Here is a 26839-nt window from a genome sequence, read left to right on the forward strand (position 1 = left end):
GCTTAAACAAAAGGGAGTGTGCTAGCTTGTATAACTAGAAGTCTAGACAGGTTTTGGGGTCAGCTTTAGCCCATGGGCTTAAACCCCACTTCCTGTAACTATGAGGAATGACCCTTCCCCATCTGTGTGGTGACCCATTTCCCAGGGAGGTGGGATGGCTGCAGCCTTCTCCCAAAGCTCTGTCATGACTAATGAGGTAGGATCTGGCCACCCCAGGAAACCACTCATATCCCATTGGGCTGAAGTACGTCACAAGCTCATCCTGAAACAATCCTAGACCAGACAGCTTAGGATTATTTCTAGTGCACAGGGGTCCACCCCTGGAACAGCAAGTCCCCAGAGGGATCTGTTTTTCAAGTATCTTTAGTTCAAAATAATTCTTATCCCAAAATAGCATGGTCTGCCACCCTTCAGAGCTATTTTAGAACTGAGGGCTCCCAGTCTCAGATTCCCACTAGGTCTCAGGGGAAAAGAAGAAATACAGCTCTTTAGAATGGAGGCACCAGGTAAAGACAAAATGAGCAAGAAAGTCAAGAGTACTTAATCTTAAAAAGAAAGTTACAAAGCTCTACATCCCTCCAGCTAAGATGGGGACTGGGTATAGAGATGGAGGAGGGGCTGGGATAGGAGATGGGAGCCCAGTGACTCCAGCTCCAGGGTAAAAAGGCTTCTGTGAGGCCACAGAATGTGGTAATGAAGAACAGCACCTTGGATCCAGGTAACCTGAGTTCAAATCCCACAGCCACTACTTATGTGAATGCCAGGCCTCAGTTTCTTTATCTGTAAAATGGGATAATGAGTCACCACCTCAAAGGGAAAGTGAGAATTAAATGTTAGACTATCCAAAGTGCGTGCATGCTAAGTCGTTTCAGTCATGTCCGACTCTTTGCGACCCTATGGACTGTAGCCCACCAGGCTCCTCTGTCCACAGGATTCTCCAGGCAAGAATACTGGAGTAGGTTACCATGCCCTCCTCCAGGGAATCTTCCTGATCCAGGGATCGAACCCACATCTCTTACATCTTCTGCATTGGCAGGCAGGTTCTGTACCACCAGCCCCACCTGTGGAGCCCATCTAAAGTGCAGTCCTTAAATTATTTTGGTGCCACTGTTGGAACAATCCTTATCTGGCACACAGTATGTGCTGTGTAGCCATATTTGTGTTACTCTGCCTGAGAACCTACTGATAACTTGCAGTCTACTCATGGAGATTTATGATAGCATGAACATTTGAAAACACCTACCTTCAAGTCAAGGAAGAAATAACTCCAAAGACCATTTTAAAATTATTGAATGACATATGCATAAGATTCTGTGCAGGGGTAGAGAAAGATAAATCAGATCAGGACCTGCCCTTCCAAGCTCCTAGAGATTACAAACCCTGGACACAAGTAACTCCGATACAAGAGAGCTGACTCCCTTAGGGAAGGTTCAAAGAATCAGAAGGTTGTTCAGTTGTAGCTTTCACTACAAGCTGAAAGAACCAAGAATGACTTCAGAGGGGTGGGGGCCTCTTGGGACTGAAGAAAAAGGCTTGATCTAAAAAAGAAAAATTACCATGGTAATAGTTTCATATGTTAGTAATGCATACCTGAAGCTAATATATACCTGAACTTCTCACCATCCCTCCCCATGTTATCACATTCAGTTTCACGTGCCTGTATATATTGTGCAGGTATACAAAACCCCAAACACTCCTTAATGAAAAGGGGAAACTTTGCTTTTGTCCTTCTTTGGAAGAGTAACCCCAACAAAGGCTTCTAAGATAAGTCCTGTGCTTTTTGACATGTGCAAACTAGGTGTTCCAAGTACACATCTCCCTCGGGAAATTCATCACATTTCAAATTATCCATGTCTGTTAGAGCATAGATCTGTTCTACCGTCCATGTATTTGTTATTCCTGCTTCTGACACTTCCTTAGGGCCCCAAAGAGGTCTTAATCCCTGTCAAATGTTATTATGTTACCGACTTTTATGTAGTCTTGAAAGGGGTTGTTTATTTAGTTTCAGTGACTCCTTGTTACTGCCAAATATTATTTCATTTCAGCACAGATGTAAAGGGTCCAATGACTGGAATTATTTTACAGCCCTGACATTGTCGAGAGATGGATACCAGTTTAATTATGGACAGCTGAAAATGATCCAGGAGTCACCTGCTCTGGATATTTATCATCATTAAGAACTTCTCACTAAGCTGTGGTCTGAGCCCTTTCATAATGTTCCAGTTGCGTGAGACAGACAGGATGATCTATATGGAACCTAGATCTTCCGTCACCTTGAAATTTATGTAGGGACAGCTTCGTATTGCTTGATTATTTTCTTTTCCTCTGCTCAAAGTGAGAAAATATTTTTCAGTCATTCCTCTTCCTTTTCTTTCCTCTTTCTCTGTCTCTCTCCATTGCCTGCTCTCACTGCTAACCCTGCTCCTTCCAGCTGTTTTTCCAATTATGCCTCGTTGGAAATTATTCATTACTTAAAGAATGTGAGCTGGATAGACTTGATACATAAAGGATCAAGTAATGCAATGAAGTTGGCACTCAGTAAATGCAGGAGGAATGAAGGAGGGAAGAGAGTGGAGGGAACAGAAAGGAAGCTGAGGCGTTGCAGAACACTCAGATCATTTCTCCCTCTAGCTTTAGAAGAAATTAAGAATAGCAGACTTCCTCCTTCTCTCCCCTCTCCCATTATACACTCCCATTATGCACCATAATGAAGTCTGTTTTTACACCTTTTGCTTTTATCTCTGCTTTCTCTAAATGGACTTTGATCTGTCCTTGTCAGAACAGAGAAAGGGTTAAGTGAAAGGCGCATCCAGGTTACCACCATCTGGTAACAGGTTAAGGTCCCCTCCTGCCTGCCCAAATGCACATTGCTCTGCTCCTTTTCTCTCTCCCCCAACCTGAACTGAAAGGTCTTCAAGAATTCTAATCCTGCTCTGGATGCAAGCGTACGTAAGAACAGTAAGAGCTCATTTTAGTGAGGGTTTTCTGTGTGTATATTTTTCACCGAAGTCTTGCTAGGCCTTTCTGTGCGTTATTATTGCCTTCAACTCTCAATATAGTCTTGTGAAATAAGCACGGTTCATATCCTCCTTGTATACATCCGTGGTCCTCAACCAAGGATGTTTTTGTTCCCCGGGGAAATTTGGCAATCTCTGGATATAACTTTGCTTGTTACCAGTGGGGTAGCCAGAGGATGCGGTAAAAAACAGCCTCCAGTGCACACAAAGCCTTCTGCAATGAAGAATTACCTGGCTTTCATTGTCAATAGTGCCACTGTTGAGAAACCCGGATGTAGCTTAAAAAGCTGAGGTTTAAAGGCATTGAGGAACTCTCCCAAGGCTACCCAGTGGTACTATTTGAGAAGACGGGGATACAAATGCAGCCTGTGCTTCTGTACTATGCTGCCCATGTGCAGTTGTGGCTTCAGCAGCGGGTTCATCATCCCCTGAGCCCAAAGACCTAAATTCCCAACAAGAATCTTTTCCTATGAGGGAATCTCTGTATACGTGGCTCTTTTTCAGTTGTTTGAAATTACCTGCCCATCCGTCCTTTTCATCAAATATTTAGAATCAGTCCCACCTAAAGCATCTTTCACTCACCTTTCACCCACCTTTCACTCTAACCATTGAAAATTTTCTGAAAAACACACACACACATATATACACACTTACACTGGGGCAGCACTTCCTCTGACTTTGTCATTTTATAAGTATATATAGCATATAGAGGGCTTCCCAGGTGGCTCAGTGGTAAAGTATCCACCTGCCAATGCAGGAGACGCAAGAGACATGGGTTTGATCCCTGGGTCAGGAAGATCCCCTGGAGGAGGAAACGGCAACCCACTCCAGTATTCTTGCTTGGGAAATCCCATGGACAGAGGAGCCTGCTGGGCTACAGTCCATGAGGTCTCAAAGAGACAGACACAACTGGGTGAATGAACATGTACACGCATAGCATATATAAGACAAAAGCAGAATACACAAGCAGCAAACTTTGAAGATGGCACATAAAGTTACAGTTTACTTTGATGGAAATATAGATATATGTTCTGACATGTGTTATTGATAAACATAAGAACTTGTGTTCTGCAGGATAACTAGCTAGAAATGGTAAATAATCAACAGTATTACTTTCAAGGTGCCAATCAAAGATGTTAGTTTTCTCTTTTTATCAATGCTTCATATCTACTGTCTCAATTTTCCCAGTGTTTTTTAAAACTATCTTTTAATGGTCGTTACCATCCCCAAAGGCAGCTGAACACATAAACAAACATACCTGTGCAGACATGCACCTGGATACATTCAGGCACAGACACGTACATACACACACCACACGTGCACAAACACTCAGACACAATCATACACAGACAAGTCCCAGGTCTTACTTCCTAGAGCAGTTTCCTTGCCTGTATTCTTCCCCACAGCACAGAGATGCTGTCTTGCTGGTTTTCTGCCCCACCCACCCTCTCATCCTCTCAGACGGCTCCTCCTCTGAGCCTGCTCCCAAGGTTATTTCCATTTTCCCCGCACAGTCCTTCCCCTGCAGACCTAGTCGTGGAGTGTAAGAACAACTCCAGGCAGTGAAACGTGAGGGTGGGTGCAGGGGGAGCTAGTCATGGCCGGAAGGCTGCTGTCACACTGCGGTCTTCTGGGGGCACAAAAGCGATACTAGATTCATCTTCAGAGTCAGCCTCAGGTATTTCAGGCTTTCAGGTGAAAGACAGTAGTCACTTCCCACCCTAATTCTCAGTTGTCACACCTATTACTTATTGCTTGAAACTACATCATCAGTTGTTAGTCCCTTTCATTCTATAACTAAAGGATAAAACCTTATAATACAGCTTACTGACTGGTATAGTAAAATTCATTCAGAGTGAGTTACTGAGTTAAATCTGTTCTGTTTTAGTGGCGGGAGGGATTTAGAAAGCAAAAAGGCACTCTGTATCTTTCTAAATTATGCCTCAGGCAAGTCCCGCTTATCCTCACCTGTTCAAGGGCGTATTTCTCAAATGAGCAGAAAAAAATATCTTAGCCTGGAAGTCATAAATTTCCATTACTTTTCACTGGGTAATATCTGAGTGTACCATTATATTTAATAATGCATATGAGTATTCCTACCTTGATAAACTTTGCCAAGGATGGTGCCATAAAAATATCTTTTCTTTCAGTTTTAAGGGTAAAATCAAAGGGACAAAGTGGCGGGATGATTAAACAAACATTATTTTATTTATTGAAGTATAGTTAATTTACAATATTGTATTAGTTTCAGATGTACAGCAAAGTGATTCAGTTATATATATACATATATATAAATTATTTTCTAGTATAGGTCATAATAAGATGTTAAACATATTTTCCTGTGCTTATACAATAAATCCTTGTTGTCTTAAATAAACATAATTTTAAATGAAATAGTAATTTTTCCACTTCTTATTGCAGCACAGACATGTCCTGACCAAAACAGAAGCCCCGAGTTACACGCGGCTATTTACATTTTAGTTTTAAATAAAATTAAAGATTCAGTTCCTCAGCCACACTAGCAACATTCAAGTGCTCAATAGCAGCCAGTGGCTGGTGGCTTCTCTGTCATACAGTACGGAGAAAGAACATTTCCACAATCACAGATCTGTCAGCATGAACATAGACAAAAGTTGGAGAATATCCAGTTAAAAGGGCCCATGTGGGAGCAGATCCTTTCATACAGTGGTGGAAACAAGAATGCTGCTAACTTTTCAGATGTCAATTTGGAAATATTAATAAATATTTAAAATACACATGAGCTTAATAGGAAAAAAAAAACACACACCTGAAATTACCGAAATGTCCATCAATTGGAAACTGGTTAGGTAAATGACCAAATACCCATACAATAGAGGTTTATGCCAATAATTTAGAAATGCATATGCAAACAATATATGTCAGCATAGAAAGCTGCCCTGGCTACCTGTGGATGTAAACACACAAACCACCTGACTATTAAAGTGTGATACTATTTGTATTAAAATATAAAAAGATATATGTCTGTATTTGCATAGGATATTGTTTTAAGACAAGAATTGGTCAATGGAATGGAGGAGACTGGGGAAGCATTTTTTTTCCACTGTATGTCCTTCTGGTACTGTTTGGACTTCGTACCATGACAAGGAAGTGTGATACCTAGTCATGTATTAAAGAAATGAGAGAAACAAGAGAATGTGATACCAAATGAATGAATGAATGAAAAAACAAATGAGCAAATAAAATTAGCATGTCAATGACCTATTTGCTCAGTCCTGGTCTAGTCTGGACTGAGTCAGGTTTATGGATTCTGTTCCTATTTGCTGACGTCTTTACATCTCCAAACCAACCCTAAGTCACTGATGCAGGAATAATGGGTTAAATGTGAAATCATGTCTTATGCATTTTTACAGCTACTCTAACAAACGGACACTCAAGGAAGACCCTGAAACCAAGAGATTTTTAGGAAAAGGGTGACTATTTGGAACACTTGGAGGGAAAGTCTTCCCTCACCTTATGCCTCTCCCATCATCGCTCCCTTCTCTGCCAACATAAGCACCTTTCCCTCTTCCCCAACACCTGCTTCCGGTGGCTTGCCCCAGGGAAGAGAAATGCAGATCCGAAGTCTTACCCTTCCTTAGAACTCACCTGGATTGAACATGCAGCAAGTTAAGCAGCAATGCAAGCTGTTCCACATGCCTCCTGGTAAGCACACTAGGGAAGCCAGGCGGCAGATCTGCAGACGCCATAGAAGTCCTCTCTATCTACCTATCATCTGTCTATCATATATGTGTCAAATGTAAGTGTTAGTCACTCAGTCATGCCCGACTCTTTGAGACCCCATGAACTGCAGCCCACCAGGCTCCTCTGTCCATGAGATTTTCCAGGCAAGAATACTAAAGTGAGTTGCCATTTCCTTCTGCAGGGGATCTTCCCAACCCAGGGAAAACCCGGGTCTCCTGCACTGCAGGCAGATTCTTTACCGACTGAGCTACAAGGGAAGCTATCTATCATATATACACATATACATATATACATATGTATATATGTATACATACATTTGCACACGTGCATACATTTGGTTCTCCTGGGAACCTGCGGAGCAGTTGTAAGTTTTGTCCTGACTGATGCCGTGCTTAATACTAATGTGGGGAGGACCCTCAGAGCAGGATGAAGAGCGGAGAGGAGGGCACTGGTGGCTGTGGGTGGGCCTGATCCCCAGGCAAGCAAAGAATTTGGCTCATTTGGTGTGTTTTTGTTGGATCAGATCATTAGACAGTAAATAGGACATAAATCTTTGAGGCAGGCCAGTGATATAGAGTGAAATGCTTTTATTTCTTAGTGTGCTCAGAATCACAAACCTCCTAGAAGACAAAGGGCATCCACCCTCAAAATTAGACCTTCATGCAGTAAAACACAGATGTGTCTTCCTGCCTCAGCTGCACTGTTTGAAGCTAAATTTCCTCCACTGGACTTTTCCAGAACTGAGCACCTCGGGTACCTTGACCTGGACATCTCCCACAGCCCTGGCAGGCCCCGTGGTCTGGCCTGAGTAGGTCTAGGAGACACATACAGGCCTTGTCTGGCCGCAGTTTTTCTCTATTTAACAAGTCTCACTTGCCCGTAAGACTCATTTTTTAAGTTTCTGACTCATGTCAGGCTCATTTGTTTGGTATTTTGGCTTGATGAGTACCCAGGTTTTAACCCACTTAGGACTTTTTCTGCCTAGCTCTGGAAACGGGATTTTGTCTAATTACACCACAGCTCTGATCAGCTCACTGTGCCATTTTTCTCTTGTATCCCTCAATCCTCCCAAGACCTACAGCCCTTGGCATCTGACCTCCCCAACACACACACACACACAGAGACGTACGGAAATACACACACACAGATACACAGATATACATACAGAGAGACACACAGATACACACACACACACACACACACACACACACACTGACTAGACACTGGACACGTGTTAGTCATTCAGTTTTTTCTGACTCTTTGCTACCCCATGGTCTGTCCACAGAATTCTGCAGGCAAGAATGCTAGAGTGGGTTGCCACTCCATTCTCCAGGGAATCTTCCCAACCCAGGGACTGAACTCAGGTCTCCTGCATTGCAGGCAGATTCTTCACCATCTGAGCTACCAGGGAAGGCCAGATACTAGACAAGGAATGCTTAACATTCTGAAAGGCTGAAATTTTGATTATTACTTAAGTTACTACAAGTGAGGCAAGAGAGGGAAGCTTTTCTCAAATGTTACTCAAGAAACTGCACCACCTTTTAAAATCTACATCTTCTGCACATATTTTTTTCTTCCTTCAAAGACTTACCCCCCCAGACAAAGATTTCTAAGGATTTGTTTTTCATCTGAGATCCAGTTCCTGGTGGGTGGAAGTGTGAACTGTGGGGTGTGAGACGAAAGACTTTTCCGTAGAAATTTATTTATAAATAATTTTCTGTTTCTACTTTCTCCCAGGGATGACCCACATACCATAAAAATTTTCAGTCTGAGATTTTTTTCAGAGGAGACTTTCAGTTACTTTAATTATCCCCAGGAGTCATATGATCATTCCCTTTGGGGGAAGGACAGAAAGACAGTGGCACGTGTGGGAGTCCCATCTCTTCCAGAAAGGACAAGCCTGCTGGTTGCTCATGATGCCACGGGCACGGCTGTGTGCTTCTCTGGAGTGTGGGCCTCAGCACTGAGTCTGCCTCCAACTGGGTCTGTTCAGGCAGGAGGACACCTCCTGGGCATTCGCCCCGCCACTGCTCTTACGGGCTCTGTGTCCATGAGAACCCGGGTGCCCTGCAGCTCCTCATCTCCCCACTTCACAGGAGGATGTCATTCTTATTTTCAGGCTCTGCCGGCTTTTTGTTTTAAATCCAGCTCTCTACAGACAGTTTTTTGATGAACCAGAAATAACATTTATGGCCTGAAAAATACCTTTCTCTTGGGAAGTTTTGTTGTGCTTTGAGTACATTTTAACACCGTGAGGTAACATTCGTAGGGGCATGGGGATAAAAAGCAATTCCAGAGACATCCCATCCATCACCGTGACGCCACGCAGGCTTCACCCACACCACCCCAGACATAGGTAAATATCCTGTTTTCACAGATCATCAGGAAAAGAGACCCAGGCCAGTGTTGACTTCCCTTCAACGCTGTCATTATATTTGCATCACAGGGAAACACCCCATGCTAGACTGCTCTGAGCCTTACAAACTCAGAGTTGTGTATTTTGAACCAGATGTCACAAAGAAGCCTGACTGTCGGCACGCTGTTCAGCTGGTATTGAAACATACCATTTTAAACCAGGTACACCTACCCTTGAGGTTGGAACCAATCAGACTGCTTTCATTTTATGTGTAACTAACTGTCCAACCCCTCAGGATTCCCTTCTCTCTCGAGTCTGGTCATCATTAAATGGTGAGGTTCTGCAGGTGTACCCTTATGTTTTCCAGCTCCCAGAAATCACAGCCATCATGTCCCTTTCCCTAAATCGCGTTAGCAGGAGCAGAACTGCCATAAAAAGCAGAGAGCTCTGTTTCACGGAGGGTGTTTGCTTAGACACACGCAAAGCTCTCTGACATTTGGTCTGTTCCGTTGGTTTTTGGAAACAGCAGCTTTAAAGGAGTCCTCCCCCTGGCTTTCCCTTCCTGCAACGCAAGGCAGGAGACCCCGATGTGGTCTCCAGGCGGTCCAGTTACGTTTTGGCTTATGATAATCCACAGGGCCATCTGCAGTTAGAAGCAAAATAGCCATCTCCCTTCTTTCCAGCTATTTCCCTTGGCAAAGTGAAAAGTCCTAAGGAACGGGATCGGTCAGGAAAGCCCTGACCAAGGACTGGTATGAACCTCAGACAAGACGCAGCCTGATGAGATGCAGTGTGCGGAGTCATTGTCTGAGACGGGAGGCTCTGAAATTGACACCATATGCGCCCTGAGGAGTAATTGCTCCGAGGGGGGAGAAAAGCAACATGTCAGAACACTTTAGTAACACCTAATTCATCCCGAGGTTATAAATAAATCCGATGCTTGCTTAAAAACAAAAGTCGAGAAACACTTTGACTGTATTACTTTTGTGACAGTGCTTCCGGCCGACGGTGAACTTTATTAGGGAGACAACATGAAGAAAGAGAAACACGCAACAACTTTTTATGGTATATTTTACATGATTTTATTTTTTTTGCAGTAAATAAAGTGGTTATAGGGCTCCAAGGAAAAGGGCCCAGATGTTAGAGTTGTGTGAAATTTAGGGGAAACAAGCTGTAAAAAGCACCGTTATAAAACAGGCTGTCAGTGCCACACATCTGGACAATACAGCTGTATGTTCCTAGTGGCTGTCGTCACCCAAAGAAAACTAAATAACCTTATTTCACCCCAATTAGGCTGCATACCAACAGGATCAACATTAAATTGCAAGCGGGTGGGGGTAGGGGAGCAACGTTCACATGGCGCCTCCGTGTCAAACAGCTTTTATCTTTCATTTGACTTTGGTCACCAAGAAATAAAAGACTGCTAACATAGCCATTTCCATTATTATAAAACCCTACTTAATTTATAGCGTCCTAATAAGTCAAGGTTTGACAGTTCGGGCTATTGGCTGCACCAAACAATAGACTTTCTGTAGCATGAAACTGACCCGTCGGTCATCCTGACACCGAGCCCCGCCTGTCTTTCCTCCACCCCTCTTTGGGAGCCTGAGTCTAGCATCATCATGGGAAGCCCTTATTGGAAAAAGTTCATTTTCAGACAACCCAATATATTTAGAGAAGAGGGTAAATGCCTCTCTTTATGGCGTTGGGGCATTTTCCCCTAATTTTTTGGGCCAGGACTGAGGCACCTTTGCCGGAAGAGACATTACAAAAGTCAGAATACCATTTCATCTTTTCATCACCGACAGCCTTGCCAAAGGTTATAAAACGCCACGTTCCTAATAATTGTGTTTCTTCATAGGTGTTAACGGCAGCAAAAGCAATTATGGACAGCGGAGAGAAATTAACCTTACCACTGATAGGGAAACTCTTGAAATTTCAGCTTCTTCAGATTAAGTTGAAAGACCAACAGCGACGGGAAAGCGAGAAGAAGGTACCAGGCGGGCAGTGGTGGGTTTTTTAAACACAGCAAGAGTGATTGAGCCGCGGCCAGGTTCTCTAGGTCACTTCCTCTCCCCGTAAGCCTGCCACGAAGTGTTACCTAGCACATTTAGCTGTCGCCTCAACTTTTTAGGGGAAAAGTCTATCCAAAGAGCTATTGGAGGAATTACATTTTCTCAAAGACAAACCCATTAAAAGTAAGTTCCCCTGAAATGCGACAATATTCCAGGGCATGTGGCTGAGGTCCTTTTTATGGTAGTCTGTTTATACGCTAGGAACATATTAAGGAACCAGGGAGAGACACGGAATCAGGAGATTATAAAAAGGTGAGAAAACCCCGCAAAGTCAGGGTCTATTTAAAATATTTTATGTGATATTCAATGGAGTACTTATTATAATAATAGGCTACATCTGTACCTTCCTAATAATCTAAATATTTCAGCAGCAATCCATCACTTCTACTCCCATATTATGTACCTGATTATTTCTTCACATATAGATTTTTCGTTTGCATATGAACTCAATCTGTGTGTTTTCCAAAGATTTGTATTTTTCATTTGAAAAAAAAAAATATTTTAAAGTCCTTTTAGCAAAGTGGTGCCAGTTGCAAACCCGTTTGCTATTTAACCTTTGTCAAAATGAGAAATGTTTTTCTTATTTTCCAAATTATCCTGAAATATTTTTGGAAAGTCATATGCTTCTGTATGCACATGTGTAATAAGTATGTGTGCATGTGTTTGTATGAAATACATTATAAGTAAATTGTTTCTTTATGCCTCTAAATGGGAAAGGCAAAATGAAGTCATGGAAGAAAAAAGAGAAAAGTGAACACATTCCAATAATATCTACTCCCTCTTTGTAAGACTCCCCCCTGCCCCGCCCCCCCACCAAATTTGGCTTTCCTATTTGCACTGAACTCTTGACAGGATAATCAAAGGAAAAAAAAATAATAATGCCACCTTATATTTGTAATAAAGGGCTTTATGTTTTTCAAAGAGATTCCCTATTTAGTCTTACTAAAGTGATATATATTGTTCCCAGGAAAATTCTACTTCTATGAAACCAGTTGATGGTACAGTTTTCCATCTATATGAAGCGCTTTCTCTGGGGTACAGGAGATTTGTACCTTAAGCAATACTCAGGGAACTCAGGGACGTTAAGACTTGGCAGAATAAAAATTGGAAGATTTGAAACTAGTATAGAAACAGCTTTTCTTGCCTTTTTAAAATTCCAGTGTCACATGGGAATCTGAATTATAAAAAGTAGACTTTGAGTCCTCCGAAAATTCTTACATCTTCTGTTAGCTTTGTGCTTTCCCACGGCACCCACAAATGTAAGTTACTTGCTGAGTGTCGATTTACTTGTTTACTACCTGTTTTAAGTCAGTGGTTGTTTGTGATAGGAGTAGGTTTTAGATTTCAGTTAACAAATTTTAAGTAACAATAAATGGGATATCCTGGAAGCTGAGGAAGTTTTTAAAGCTAACAGTATAAAATTATTTCTGCACTGTTATTTCTTTGAAATGTGAACAAAGTAATAATGCAGTTATGAAATTCTTAAGATACAGAAATAATCTTTTTGTTGAAAATTTAAGAGTCTTAAGGAATTGGGGGTTGAATTTTAGATTTATAAAAATAGAAAAGTAATAGATGCATAAGAGAACTCTTTGAGCAATTAAGAGACAACAATTGCATAATCTAATCGGTATCTTCATTAGATTGGACTCCCAAAACACCAACCCCAGATCTCTGAGGTGCAACCACATGAGTCAGTGCTAAAGAAATGTATGAAAACTGAAAGGAAGGGAGTACTCTCCAGAAAAATAATCTCAGTGAAGGCAAGACTAAGGGAGTTGTTGGAGGGGCGACATAATCTATGTTCATTTCAACAACGCTGCCCAGCAGGTCACTTAGAACAATTGAGGTTAATGCTTGTCAGCCAGGGATTTGAGCCGAAAGCAAAATAAGTATAAAGCTTGAAAACTGACGCTACGTTGTGGATTAGAAAATGAAAAATAGAAAAGGGGACTTTATCCAGTTTCTTCTTTGTGAACCCCAGGTGAGATTCTGAGATTCCTGCAAGAGGAGTGACTCTCTCTTTAGCTTTTTAACATCAACATGAAATATATATAGTTGCTTTCTCTCAAATGCTAGTTATATGTTTACACTTGTACAACCCAGAGTGTTTTGTTTCTTCTTTGTTGAATCTTTGGAATTGCATTTTTTAAAAGGAATGCTTGACAATTATTCATAGCAGTAGTTATAGAAAATACTAGGGAGACTATATGGACAAAAAACAGTAATATAATTAGGTCCCTGTCCTTTTTGTCCAATGGAAAAAAATGTAATGTACACTACATATTTGATTCTGTTTTAACCATCTGTGGTTGGAACTAATATAGTTCCAATAGCCAGATATAGTGAAAATATCATTATTTTAGATTCCACTAAGTTTAACCATTTATAATACTTTATGCTTAACATTGCATTTTCTTTGTCTATGAAGAAAGTACGCTAGATAATTAATACTATAAGAGATAATACAAGGAAGATATTTCTTAGAACAGTTTAGAACCTTTAGCATGTAAATCTCGAGGAGACAAATTCCTGCCTCTAATTGTAGTAAGTTGAATATATTTTGAAACTTTTATCTGTTTGGAAACATCTTGTTGGTTATTTCCAAACATACATATCATGAAGAAAATATACTTTATTTCTAGAAATGTATTTTAACATTTCAAAACTTCTGAATATGATTCTTTCATATAATTAATCCCAAATTACATTTTATCTTAAAATCTGAATAGGAGAATGTTTTGTTTGAAAATGAATTTTCCTTGCACACATCATTATCTGAACATTTATTGTGCATTTTTAGTTATATCATTATCAATTTGTTGTTAATGGTTAATTTGTTAACAAACATTTATGGAAACAAGCATCTAGAGAAACAAGCTACTGGGACATATATTTTCATAAGGTTCATTATAATTTTAAAATAATTGGTTTCTATTCTGAACCATGTTTTAATTTAGTCATTTTCTGAATATTACAATATTATTCACATTTTTACTTTTTAAATACAACTTTTTGGTTATATATTAATTGTGAACATTTTAAAAACATTATAATTTTAAAATAATTGGTTTCTAGTCTGAGCCATGTTTTAATTTAGTCATTTTCTGAATATTACCATATTATTCACTTTTTTTTCTTTTTAATTACAACTTTTAGGTTGTATATTGTGAACATTTAAAAAATCAAAACACTTCTTTGTGAATCAAAATATTTAAAATATATGGAGAATTCAGCTAAAAGAAAACATTTAATCATGGAAAAAACTTAAATGGCTATAAAACAAACAAAAAAATTAACTAATTTAAATAATCAGCCAAACTAAATGTAGTCTGTACATCTGAGTTGAGTTCAGAACCTTTGGATAGGTTTTGGGGAAAGATCGAAATATATTCTAACTGTGCTTTTAAGTTGTGAATTCAAATAACCAGTCCATGTTTTCTTAGATATTTTTGGCATATCTTTTATATAAAAGCAGAGAAGTTCTTTTCTCTTTCTGACTTACCTACTTAGTACAAGTTGCCTTATTTTTCGATGTCCTAGAACTAAAGAGAAGAAAGACATGCAGTAAAGAACATGGACAGCTGGTATTGGTAAACTTTTCTTAAAACAACTCAAAATTAAAAGCACCTAAATTTGATAAGATATCATGATGAAGCCCAAACAACCCAGAACCTGCTTCAAAAGACTGACAAAGAGAAATTAGGGTAACTTTCATTGATATTTTCCAGCTTACTCCAGTTAAAACCCCGAAACACTGGAAACCAGCCAATGTAATGCCATTTTGTATGTGTGTTTTGTTTTAAAAGAAAGGCCATAGGGACATACCAGGAAATTACAGGCTGGTTAGTTTTGATTCAGTTGTGGTTAAAATCTTCAGAAACTATTTTAAGAAATCAAACAGAGGAAGAGCAGAAACTCAGTTTAGAGGGACCCGTGTGGTTTCCGGAAGGGAATAACTTGCCTTACTAACTGCGTGGAATTCTTTGAGGCTGGATTATCGAAATGAGGATACTACCAACAGAATCATTGGATCTGAAGAGCTATAAAATTCAGTGATTCAGGGTAAATCATGTATGATTCCTTGACGGTTTGTCTGTAAACTAGAGCAGCGCTTTCCTAATTGGGATGCTATTAATTAATGAAACCTTTACAGACTTTGAGGGAAATTGTAAAGAAATATACGTATTTAAAATAGAGTAGTATTTTGAAATACAAATAGCTACAGTTACAGGAGCTAATAATAGTAATTAGCTACTATTATTATCTGCTTGGCACTATACTTACACTGTTTAAATGACTCTATGAGGTACAGAGTATTATTCTCGATTTGCAGATGGCAAAACTGAGGGTGTGAAAAGTTAAGTAAATTTCCAATGGCTGAATGGAGATGGAGCTGGGATTTAAATCCAAAACTGTCAGACTCTAAGATCATGTTCTTAACCACTGTACAAACCCCTTCTGTGTCTCAATAATTATACAAAATAGAACTTTTGGCTGGCAATCAGTAGAGAACTTCCCAGAAATGCCTCATTATAGGAACAAATGACTACTCAGTGGGATCTACCAACTTGCTAATTACACTGCATACAAGTAGTAAAAATCCCACCTGCCAATGCAGAAGACATAAGAGACACAGATTCAATCTCTGGGTCGGGAAGATCCCCTGGCACAACAACCCACTCCGGTATTCTTGCCTGGAGAATCCCATAGACAGAGTGGCCTGGCAAGCTATGGTCCATAGGCTCACAGAGAGTCGGACACAACTGAAGTGACTTAGCATGCACGCACAACATTCTGAGGTTAAGTGGGGGAACTGCTCAAAGAAACCACCAATTCCCAAGGGAATCCTGACTTTTTATCCAATCTCACCACCCACCCCAACCACCCAGCCCAGAAATGAGCTTGTCTCTGGGGGAATCTCTTAGAACTAGATTTCCTGGGATTCCTCCAAATGTCCTCAGCCCTTCTCTCTTCCCTTGTGGATGTAGGATAGCGTTGACTGAATCACAAAGGATACTGCTGGAGACAGACATCAGATAGACATTAGACCTACCCACCACCACACACAGACATGGCTATGTTCTGATTCTGTGGGTGAAGAATTGCACTATGGCACCCCAGGACTTTGTGCAATCTCTTGATTGTATCATTTGGTGAAGTGAACCCAGAACACTTGTAGGTTTACCTCTCCTACACCTCAGCAGTTCTCTAGGAAAGCAAGGTCCTGACTCAATCCCATGCATTATATTTTCTGTTTGGCAGGCATGCAGGGAGGGCAAAGAAATAGAAAGTATAGAAAAGGAATAACAAAATGTTCATAATACCACAACCCTATGACAACTAATGTTAACATTTTGGTATATTTGCTTTCTTTCTTTCTATGGATGTGTTTCTTTACACAGCTATAATATTTTAAAAGATTTTTAATCCAGTTTTACTTCAATTAAAATATACCATAAATTTTTCTTATTACCACAGCATCCACACCTACCGTTGTTATTGGCTAGGTGACATTCTATTGACTACCATACTTAAAATTCCTTTATTGTTCATCAGCTCCATTATTTCTGTATTCTTTCATAATAAACAATGTCATGATGAACAATCTTATAAAAATTCTTCTTATTTTGGATAATTTCCCTAGTATAGGTTCATGTGTGTATTAGTTGCTTAGTTGTGTCCAACTCTTTGTGACCCAATGAACTGTAGCCCGCCAGACTCCTCTGTCCATGGGATTTCCCAGGCAGTAATACTGGAGTGGGTTGCTATTTGCTTCTCCAGGGAATCTTCCCAACCCAGGTATCGAACTCAGGTCTCCTGCATTGCAGGCAGATTCTTTACCATCTGAGCTATCAGGGTAGCCCCATGCTCGGTTTATAGATATGGATTAATTGAGCCACCAGATGTTCTCACAACCTTGTGTCTCCAGAGTAGGTTCTAGAACCACTTAGTTCCAGTTCTCCATTAAAAGAAATCATAAATAATGCCCTGTTCAAATTAGCTTTTTGAAGATGGAAGAGTTTCATGAAAACAAATCTCTTTAACATGTTTAATCCGTTTATTTTGAACTTATTTGACACCATACATTTCTTTCAGTCCATTTTGTCCTCTCATCATCTGTGGTCAATAGATTGTTTATGAGATACATAAAATGATGTTTTGAAAGAGAATTGAGTAGCACTATGAAGATAAACCCTGTTTTTCAGAAGTCACATGATAATGGAGTGACTTAGTCACTTAGCTTCTACAACATCTTTTCTTATCTATATCCTTAATAATATTATTTTAGAATCTTATGATAGAACATATATTGAACACAAATTATACACAAATATGTAGATGTGCTATTATCTATAAGAGTAAGATGAAGTGTTCCCAGGTGGCACTAGTGATAAAACCCGCCTGCCAATTCAGGAGACCTAAGAGACGTGGGTTTGATCCCTGGATCGGGAATATCTGCTGGAGGAAGGCATGGCAGCCCACTCCAGTATTCTTCCCTGGAGAATCCCATGGACAGAGGAGCCTGGCGGGCTACAGTCCATAGGGTCGCAAAAAGTCGGACACAACTAAAGCAGTGTAGCATGCACACACAAGATGAAGTGTAGATATTTACCATCAGTCCCACTGACTTTTACCATTTCCCCCCCTTCTATTGTGAAAAACAACAGAATGAATACCCATAAAAGTATTTGAATTTTGGCATTAAGAAATCGTTTAGAAATAAAATATAGTCTAAAATACTTTTGAAGTGTCAAGTAACTAGTCTGCCCAATTCCAAAGAGGGAGAATTTTGTATTTTAACCTTTAAAAAGTGAGAATAACTAGATTAAGGATTCTAGGTGGGTGTCATTTAATACTCAGCTGAGTATGTGAAACCCAAATACTTTTTTTTTGGTTATTGCTAAGACAAGAGCCCCGCATCTGCTGCGTAGCTTAACTAGTAAGAGATCTCTGTGCCTGTCCAAGATTTTCTCGCCATAGGAGGCATCCAGATGCCTTTTGGAACCACTGCATTTTAAAGAAAATGTACTCTGTAACAAGTCTGATTCTCCTTTCATATGCAGGGGAGCCTGTGTTCCCCTCACATTGTAGAAAGAGGGGCTATTGAATACACCCCCTCCTATATTTTTGGTCTTAAATTGGCAAGGGTTTCCTCTGAGTTTTTTAAGTTGTAAGGAGTTGACCATAGCATAGGAACATGCATGTCATGTTATTCAGAAGCAAGAAAGCCCGAAGAGGTTGATACAAACAAGTTTTAGCTTGTGATTTAGGAGGGGGCTCAGCAAACCTGCTTTACTTCTCCCCACTCCTGCCCTCAGACTCAAAGATATAAACCCCATAGCCGGCAGGGGCTTATTCAGAATGAAGAGAAGAAAAGGAAAGGGAAGGTATAGATAGGAGGTGATTTTCCTGTGATTAGACCTTGGTGGAAGAGGATGAACTTTTTGACCAAAGTAGATTTCTAGGGGGCAAGTAGTCAATCACTGTTCAGAAATAGGGACAAAGGGACTGCCTTGGTTCAGCTCAGGTGTGGAGGGAGGGAGATACGGACAGGACACAGGAGAGGAGCAATTAGACCACCACTAGAGTCAGCCCGGGGGAGCAGTGGGGACTGAGTGGGGCAAAGAACATGCTCAGAAATGTGCCAAGGACTTCTCTGCCTGCCTCTGACACCTCAGAAGACCCAGGTGCTTTCACTCGCTTCTGTTCTTTACCAATTAGTGTCTGCACACCAGAAAAGCGTATATAGAGTTACTATGAGAAATATTTTACATAGCAATACTGTTTGATATTTTATCAATTAAAGGTACATCATTGTTAAATGGAAAATGCAGAGCTTGTGTAGAGGTGACAGTAATGATTACATTAAAATGACGCCTAAACATAATTTGAAGAAAGGCATTAATAGCTTCTTTACCCATCTTCTCTGGATGGTGGAACTGTGAATTTTTTGGTAAATCCTCAATTTTTTTCTAATTTTTCAATTATGATTATTTTTATAATTTACAAATGTTCCTTAAAGAAGTAAATTAGGATCTAGAAGAATTTTTTTTGTGAAAGGAAGGAGATCAATGTTGGTCATTTCAGTGTTAATGGAAATTAGCTTAAAAGATGCTTTTCTCCAGGGTATCAAGTTTGGCCTTGCTAAGGGAACACATTCCCTGGTGTCTCAGATGGTAAGAATTCACCTATAATGCAGGAGACTTGGGTTCAATCCCTGGGTCGGGAAGATGCCTTGGAGAAGGAAATGGCTACCCACTCCATATTCTTGCCTTGGAAATCCCATGGACAGAGGAACCTGGCAGGCTACAGTCCATTTTGTTGCAGAAGAGTTGGACACAACCTAGTGACTAAACAACAGCAACTGTCTTGTTGAGACACAAATGGCCACCACACTCAGAAAGTGATTTTGGAATGATGGAATATTAATGCATGTATAAAGGTGAATGAAATAAATGAAGATGAACTTTAGAATAATTTAACCCAAAACAGTTTCTTCTTTTCTGAAGATCACCCTGCGAGTTTATTTAAAATGATGGTTGTAGAAGTTTCTGGAGGATTTTGTTGGCCAGCTTGGGACTTTTCTGTGATGAGGCTAGCTGTCCACCTCCGAGCTGCACAGGAGTTTTTCACTCTAGTGAACTCACCATGATCCGAGGCGTGGTTAGGAGAGCACCTGCTTGCACAAGTTTTACCAACGCCTCTGAGTTAATTGGACTCAGTGGTACTGATCTGGGCTCTGGTTTCATTTTAAATGAACAGTCTCAAAACTTCCAATAAACTCTTCACACTGGCAGAGAGTGAGCTTTCTTCCCCACTTTCTGAGATGACTCACATTATTTTCTCTAGTGAAACCTCCTACCTCATACTTGCCCATCCTGAGTTGATAACTTTGCCTCATCCTTCACTTGAAAACATTGAAACATTCCCTCAGCACATCAAGACCTCTCTCTTCCTTGCACCCACACCCAGCCACCCATCCCATCTTTGCTCCTTTTATTAAACCAAGAAATTGCCTTTCTTCCTATCAAAGTCCAGTTATTGACACGTTCTCTTGATCTTATCCCATCTTGCTTCCTCTAGGAGTCACCCCGATGACTTCAATGTCTCCCTCTCTGCTGGAGCATTCCATCAGCTGGCAAACACAACATCTCCTGATTTTATATACGTACATATTAATATAGACACACATAGCTTTATATTATACTCCTCTTCTGCCCTCTCATCCACTGAGCAATCTCAGAGCTCCAGTTTCCCTTCACAAGCTAACTTCTTTTTTAAGGGTTTTCTCTTCTTTTTCTTTTTTTTTAAATACATTTAGATTAGTTTTATGTTTTACTTTTTTCTTGGAGTATAGTTGATTTACAATGCTGTGTTAATGTCTATTATACAGCAAATTGATTCAGTTTTACATATATATGTATTTAAAAATATTCTTTTCCATGATGATTTATCATAGGATATTGAATATAGTTCCCTGTGCTATACAGTAGGACCTTGTTATTTATGCATTCTATATATAATAGTTTACATCTGCTAACCCCAACTTCCTACTCAATCCCTACCCTAATCCCCTCTCCCTTGGCAACCACAAGTCTATCCTCTATGTCTGTGAGTCTGTTTCTGCTTCACAGATAGGTTCATTTGTGTCATATTTTAGATTCCACATATAAGTAATATCATACATTATTTGGCTTGTCTGTTTGATTTTCTTCACGTAGTATGATGATCCCTAGGTACTTCCATGTTGCTACAGTGGCACAGCTTTGTTCTCTTCTATGGCTGAGTAGTATTCCATCGTGTGTATGTATGTATGTGTGTATATATACATATATCTTATATCTTCTTTATCCATTCATATGTTGATGGACGTTTAGATTGTTTCCATGTCTTGGCTATTGTGAATAGTGCTCACAATAGGAAAGTTCTTGAGATAGTTGTCCACACAAGGGGTCACCCTACTATTGTATAGGGTCACCTGCCTCCCTATTCATTGCCTCCACACTCCGCCACGGCTGCTCCCATGATGTCATGTGTAACCACCCATACTTTTCGGTTCCTTGGTTCTCTAGCTGCACATTCTGTACTTTTTCCTACTTTTTAAGTCATTTCTATCTTTGGCCAATATCTCCTCCTATACCCAGCTGATAAGTATTGGAGTTTCCAGCAGGGCCCCAGCTTCACTACTCATATTTCTTGAGAACTCTTTTCCCGAGAGTCATCTCTTCCCATGCCGTTAACTACTATCTCTATGTTACCCACACCTGAACTTGTAACTCCAGTCAAATCTTTTTTCTTCTGGGAAGAGAACAGTGGCATTTAACTGTTTCCTTGTCATCTCAGATTTAACAAGATCCTTCTGAATAGTCTGCCCACCTTAACTAAAAGCAATTTCCCATCCCAACACTTCTGTCTCTGTGAGTGGCACCATCAAACACCCTGTTCAGTTCAGTTCAGTTCAGTCGCTCAGTCGTGTCCAACTCTCTGCAACCCCATGAATCACAGCACACCAGGCCTCCCTGTCCATCACCAAATCCCAGAGTTTACTCAAACACATGTCCATCGAGTCAGTGATGCCATCCAGTCATCTCACCCTCTGTCATCACCTTCTCCTCCTGCCCCCAATCCCTCCCAGCATCAGGGTCTTTTCCAATGAGTCAACTCTTTGCATGAGGTGGCCAAAGTATTGGAGTTTCAGCTTCAGCATCAGTCCTTCCAATGAACACCCAGGATTGATTTCCTTTAGAATGGACTGGTTGGATCTCCTTGCAGTCCAAGGGACTCTCAAGAGTCTTCTCCAACACCACAGTTCAAAAGCATCAAATCTTCAGTGCTCAGCTTTCTTCACAGTCCAACTCTCACATCCATACATGACCACAGGAAAAACCATAGCCTTGACCAGACGGACCTATGTTGGCAAAGTAATGTCTCTGCTTTTTAATATGCTATCTAGGTTGGTCATAACTTTCCTTCCAAGGAGTAAGCGTCTTTTAATTTCATGGCTGCAGTCACCATCTGCAGTAATAAATCCAAGGCGTTATCTTTGTTGTTGCCTCCTCTTTCATTCCTCATCTCTAATGTTTCACCATGTAGTTTCAACTTTCGCAACAGATCTTAAATCATTCTCTTTGCTCTACTCTGCCAACACCTTAATCTGAGTTACCATTAAGTGTTATCTGGACTATTTCTAGAATTTACTTACTGGTCTCCTGCTTTCCTATGTGGCAACTTCACAGTAAGCCTCCATTTAAAACCGTTTATGGTCTGTCCATTGCATTTTTAATAAGATGTAAATATGTGAATCCCCTACACCAAAACCCTGGATGACCTGAGCCATGCCTTGCTTCCCCTTGTTTATTCTGGCCACTCTCTCCCTTGCCCACTCTCCTCCTGCTATACTTACTTCCTTTCAAGCCTTTGAGCACATTCATCTCCTTTATGACTCAGGGCCTTTGCATATACAATTCATCTTTTCCCCACTTCTCACATGGATGACTCCTCATCCTTCAGGTCCTCACTCAATTGCAATTTCCTCAAAGGCCTTCCAGCACCAGCTTACTAGAGAGTGGTGAACTGTCTATTACTACATCAGGTTTTATCCTTCATAAAATTCATGAACATCTCTCTGGTCATGTGTTTTTTTCCCCTCTTTCTTCCCCAGTAGAGTGGAAACTCAAGGGAACAAAGCCCAGCCATATTTTATGGAGCACCTTGTATCTGGTGCAGAGGGAAACGCAGAGGCTTTTCGTACCTCTGTACTTTCCCTTGTGCTTGCCTTGCTGCCTTTCCCAAGGCTCTTAGTGACACCCACAGCCTCCGCTGATGTTTCCCTGTGCTGAGGAGCAGGTAGTGGGTAGGTTGCGTTTCCCACCACTAGCACCACTGGTTCCAAATAGGGAAAAGAGTACGTCAATGCTGTGTATTGTCACCCTGCTTATTTAACTTATATGCAGAGTACATCATGAGAAACGCTGGGCTGGATGAAGTACAAGCTGGTGTCAAGATTGCTGGGAGATATATCAATAACCTCAGATATACAGATGATACCACCCTTATGGCAGAAAGTGAAGAGGAACTAAAAAGTCTCTTGATGAAAGTGAAAGAGGAAAGTGAAAAAGTTGGCTTAAAGCTCAACATTCAGAAAACTAAGATCATGGCATTTGGTTCCATCACTTCATGGGAAATAGATGGGGAAACAGTGGAAGCAGTGTCAGACTTTATTTTCTTAGGCTCCAAAATCACTGCAGGTGGTGACTACAGCCATGAAATTAAAAGATGCTTGCTCCTTGGAAGAAAAGTTATGACCAACCTAGGCAGCATATTAAAAAGCAAAGACATTTCTTTGCCAACAAAGGCCTGACTAGTCAAAGCTATGGTTTTTCCAGTAGTCATGTATGAATGTGAGAGTTGGACTATAAAGAAATCTGAGCACAGAAGAATTGATGCTTTTGAACTGTGGTATTGGAGAAGACTCTTGAGAGTCCCTTGGACTGCAAGGAGATCCAACCAGTCCATCCTAAAGGAAATCAGTCCTGGGTGTTCATCAAGGACTGATGCTGAAGCTGAAACTCCAATACTTTGGCCACCTGATGCGAAGAGCTGACTCATTTGAAAAGACCCTGATGCTGGGAATGATTAAATGCAGGAGGAAAGGGGGACAACAGAAGATGAGAAAGTTGGATGGCATCACTGACTCAATGGACATGAGTTTGAATAAACTCTGGGAGTTGGTGATGGACAGGGAGGCCTGGCATGCTGCAGTCCATGGGGTCACAAAGAGTCAGACACAACTGAGTGACTGAACTGAACTGAACTGAGCACCACAGGTGATAGGCATGTGTGGAGAGTCCATGGGCATTTCTGACATGTCCTCCGGGAGCTAGAGCTAAACCAGGTTCTCTGGAGCCATCAACATCCAGAAACCATGTGGAGGACGCAGACACCCCTTTCCCTTCCTGTGCCAAGTTTTTTTAGCTGGATGCCAAAGCAGTATATCTTCTACTCTCCTTACCTCTACTGTCTTAGAACAGAGTTCTTCAAATTTGCTTTTAAGAACTCAGGAAAACACAGAGCCCCCAATGTTGCTACAGTATTTTGTTTAGTTATGTTTGTGCCCTGTTTTATTGAACATGGGAAAAGTAAATAACATAAGCATATTCTGGGTCTTCTATATTATCCAGTACTACCACATCATTTCAATGAACTCAGTCTATTTGTATTTATAACACATGAATGAAAATTATAATTACATTATGAAATAATGTATGGAGGTTTTGGTAATTGTTTGGAAAGAAAAAATGGTTTAAAAAAAAAAAAATTAGGTCTTTAGTTGGTATATGACAATCTCAGCATGCCCCAGAGCAGTGTATAAAGAATTGGCATTGCCAACTGAAGTGTTATATTGATCTCTTTGAACATATCAGATAGCAACCATTGATCCCATCTACACATTTTTTAAGTGGCATTATACCAAAAATAGTTTGTTAGTGCTCGGTTCTCAATAGAATCCTTTAACACTTAAAACTGGTTGACACACTACTTAAACCTGGAAAAACTATCATGGAGATTCTAGGGGAAAAAAAAGCACTTTCTGTTTCCCTTTTTATTTAAAATTTTTGTTTTGTTAGCAACCCCACATGTCTGTAAGACAAAAATAGAGACCCCCAGGTTAGTTAACATGATAAACCTAAGTCCCTGCCATCACAATATATTCAGGATCCACCAGCAACAACCTCAGTTTGGTTGTTCACTAGGCCAAGCGTAGCTCCTTTAAGACGAATTCCCTTCAAGAGGGATGTGTGTATGACAATCTCTTAGCATTCACCCTTCTTGGTGAATTGATGTACCTTCTCACAGCTTAGACTCAATCTGAAATCACTCTCCTGGCTTGAAGAACGAATATATGAGTAAAGGAGTGATTGCATGAAATAAAGCATTAATTGACCTGCCAGTAGAAAATCCATTGCCTGCTCACTGTATGGTTTAATGAAAAGTGTTCTGTCTTTCCAGGTCATAGAAGACAGATTTAAGATAGAAAAGGATAAAGTGAAAGCAAAATCTCCCAAGGAGAAGAAGTCCCCACCTGCCAAGGTCGCCAAAGGAAAGGGCAAGGACCAGCCAGAGGCAAACATTGCCGTGAAGAAGACCACCCAGTTAGTGAGGAGGGGAGAAGAGGATGACACCAAGCAATACATTGGTCAGTGAGATGCTCCTTTCACTTCTTGCCTTATGACCTATGAACTTGAGAAACCATTCCAATCACTATGCTTAATCTTCCCCAGGCTTTCCCCTTTTATAAAACCATAAATCCCATGCTCCCCATGACACCTTGGTAGAAAAATATTTCTACTTGCAATTCATTTATGGTTTCAGCCAGTATTTCTTTAGCATGTGTCGTGCTATAGGCATATCTTCACAGTGCAAATAAAAGATGAAGTCACAAGCTGATTGTGCTACCAAGCAGCTTAGTGTCTATTTGGGAACATTTTGAGAAAATCAGAGACACTTGTAAGGCAAAGCAAAAAGTAATTGTTGTCACAAATGAAATACAATACCAATAAAATCAGACCAGTTAATTTGTGACTCAAATAGAGCATGTAGCTTCCTGATCTCAACTTCTCCTACTATCTGTTTGTCCTAGATAGAGCAACCAGAATTTTCTTTCATTTAGATTGTCTATATAAAAACTATTCACCTTAGACAGCTATGAGTTATTTCTCCCTTCCCATGAATCTAAATGGAGCTACTGTTGTTATGCACATTGTATTTAAATGAGATGGCAGGTCTTCACATTCTTTACCAATTTGACTCCCATAATACATCTCTGCTCTAAACCTACTTACTTAGGAGCAATTATATTATGGATTTCATAGGCAGCATCAATACTGATTTGTTTTAGTAACTGAAGAAAAATCACTACTTGAAGATCGAAAGTTTGTGCGTCTGTTGCTCTATTTTTAAGTTGATCTTAATGAACCATCGTGAGATGTAATGTTTCCATGTACCATCTAGTACTGATATCAAAGTATGACAATTTTTCTCACCCCTCAGAATCTAACATTCTAATATAAATTCATGTTCTAACACTAATAGAACAATGTAGCCAGGATAAAGTCAAGGAGAAAAATTTTAGGAATGTGCACAATATGTATTTTAAAATTGAATGCAACAAATAATATCGTTGCTACATAACCCATACTCTGCATCCACACCTATTGACATAAACACACAGAATGCTTTGGTAGGGAGTATGTTCATATTCAATATTTCCCTCTCCTGTAAACACCTCTACTTATAAAATATCACAAAGCTTCAGCTACTCGTAATTCAGGAGTAAAGCCAGATGTTGCTCAAGAGATTAGAACCAAGAAAAATTACAACCTAGACTTTTTTTTTTTCCATGAAAACCCAAACACATTTTCCATGACGACAGGCCCTCTGTATGTTTGTCTTTCTATTATACCTTTGTCTCATTTGCAACAGTGATTTAATATTTTGTAAAATGGCCACAGCCCTCTTACTGGAAGGGCAATAATGAAAACCAGTCAACAGGACTGCATTCCAGCCAACCCCACTGCTCTTGGCAAGCCCTGGGGATGATAAACGCATGCATAATGTATGGAGCCATTGAACTGGCTGCATGCAACCTGTTCCCTTTTAAAATG

At 40.3% G+C, this 26839-nt stretch overlaps 1 protein-coding gene across 1 annotated transcript in view; it reads left to right on the plus strand.

Annotated features, from left to right (window-relative positions):
- The window catches only part of SPAG17 (sperm associated antigen 17), a 241938-nt gene that overhangs the window by 49812 nt on the left and 165287 nt on the right, over positions 1 to 26839 (plus strand). Inside the window, exons 4-5 of the mRNA XM_065927103.1 lie at positions 10958 to 11089; positions 25185 to 25371. Coding sequence (XP_065783175.1) covers positions 10958 to 11089; positions 25185 to 25371 — 319 coding nt within the window. The remainder of the gene's footprint in view (positions 1 to 10957; positions 11090 to 25184; positions 25372 to 26839) is intronic.

Source organism: Muntiacus reevesi, chromosome 1, assembly GCF_963930625.1.
Source record: "Muntiacus reevesi chromosome 1, mMunRee1.1, whole genome shotgun sequence".
Taxonomy (NCBI): Eukaryota; Metazoa; Chordata; class Mammalia; order Artiodactyla; family Cervidae; genus Muntiacus; species Muntiacus reevesi.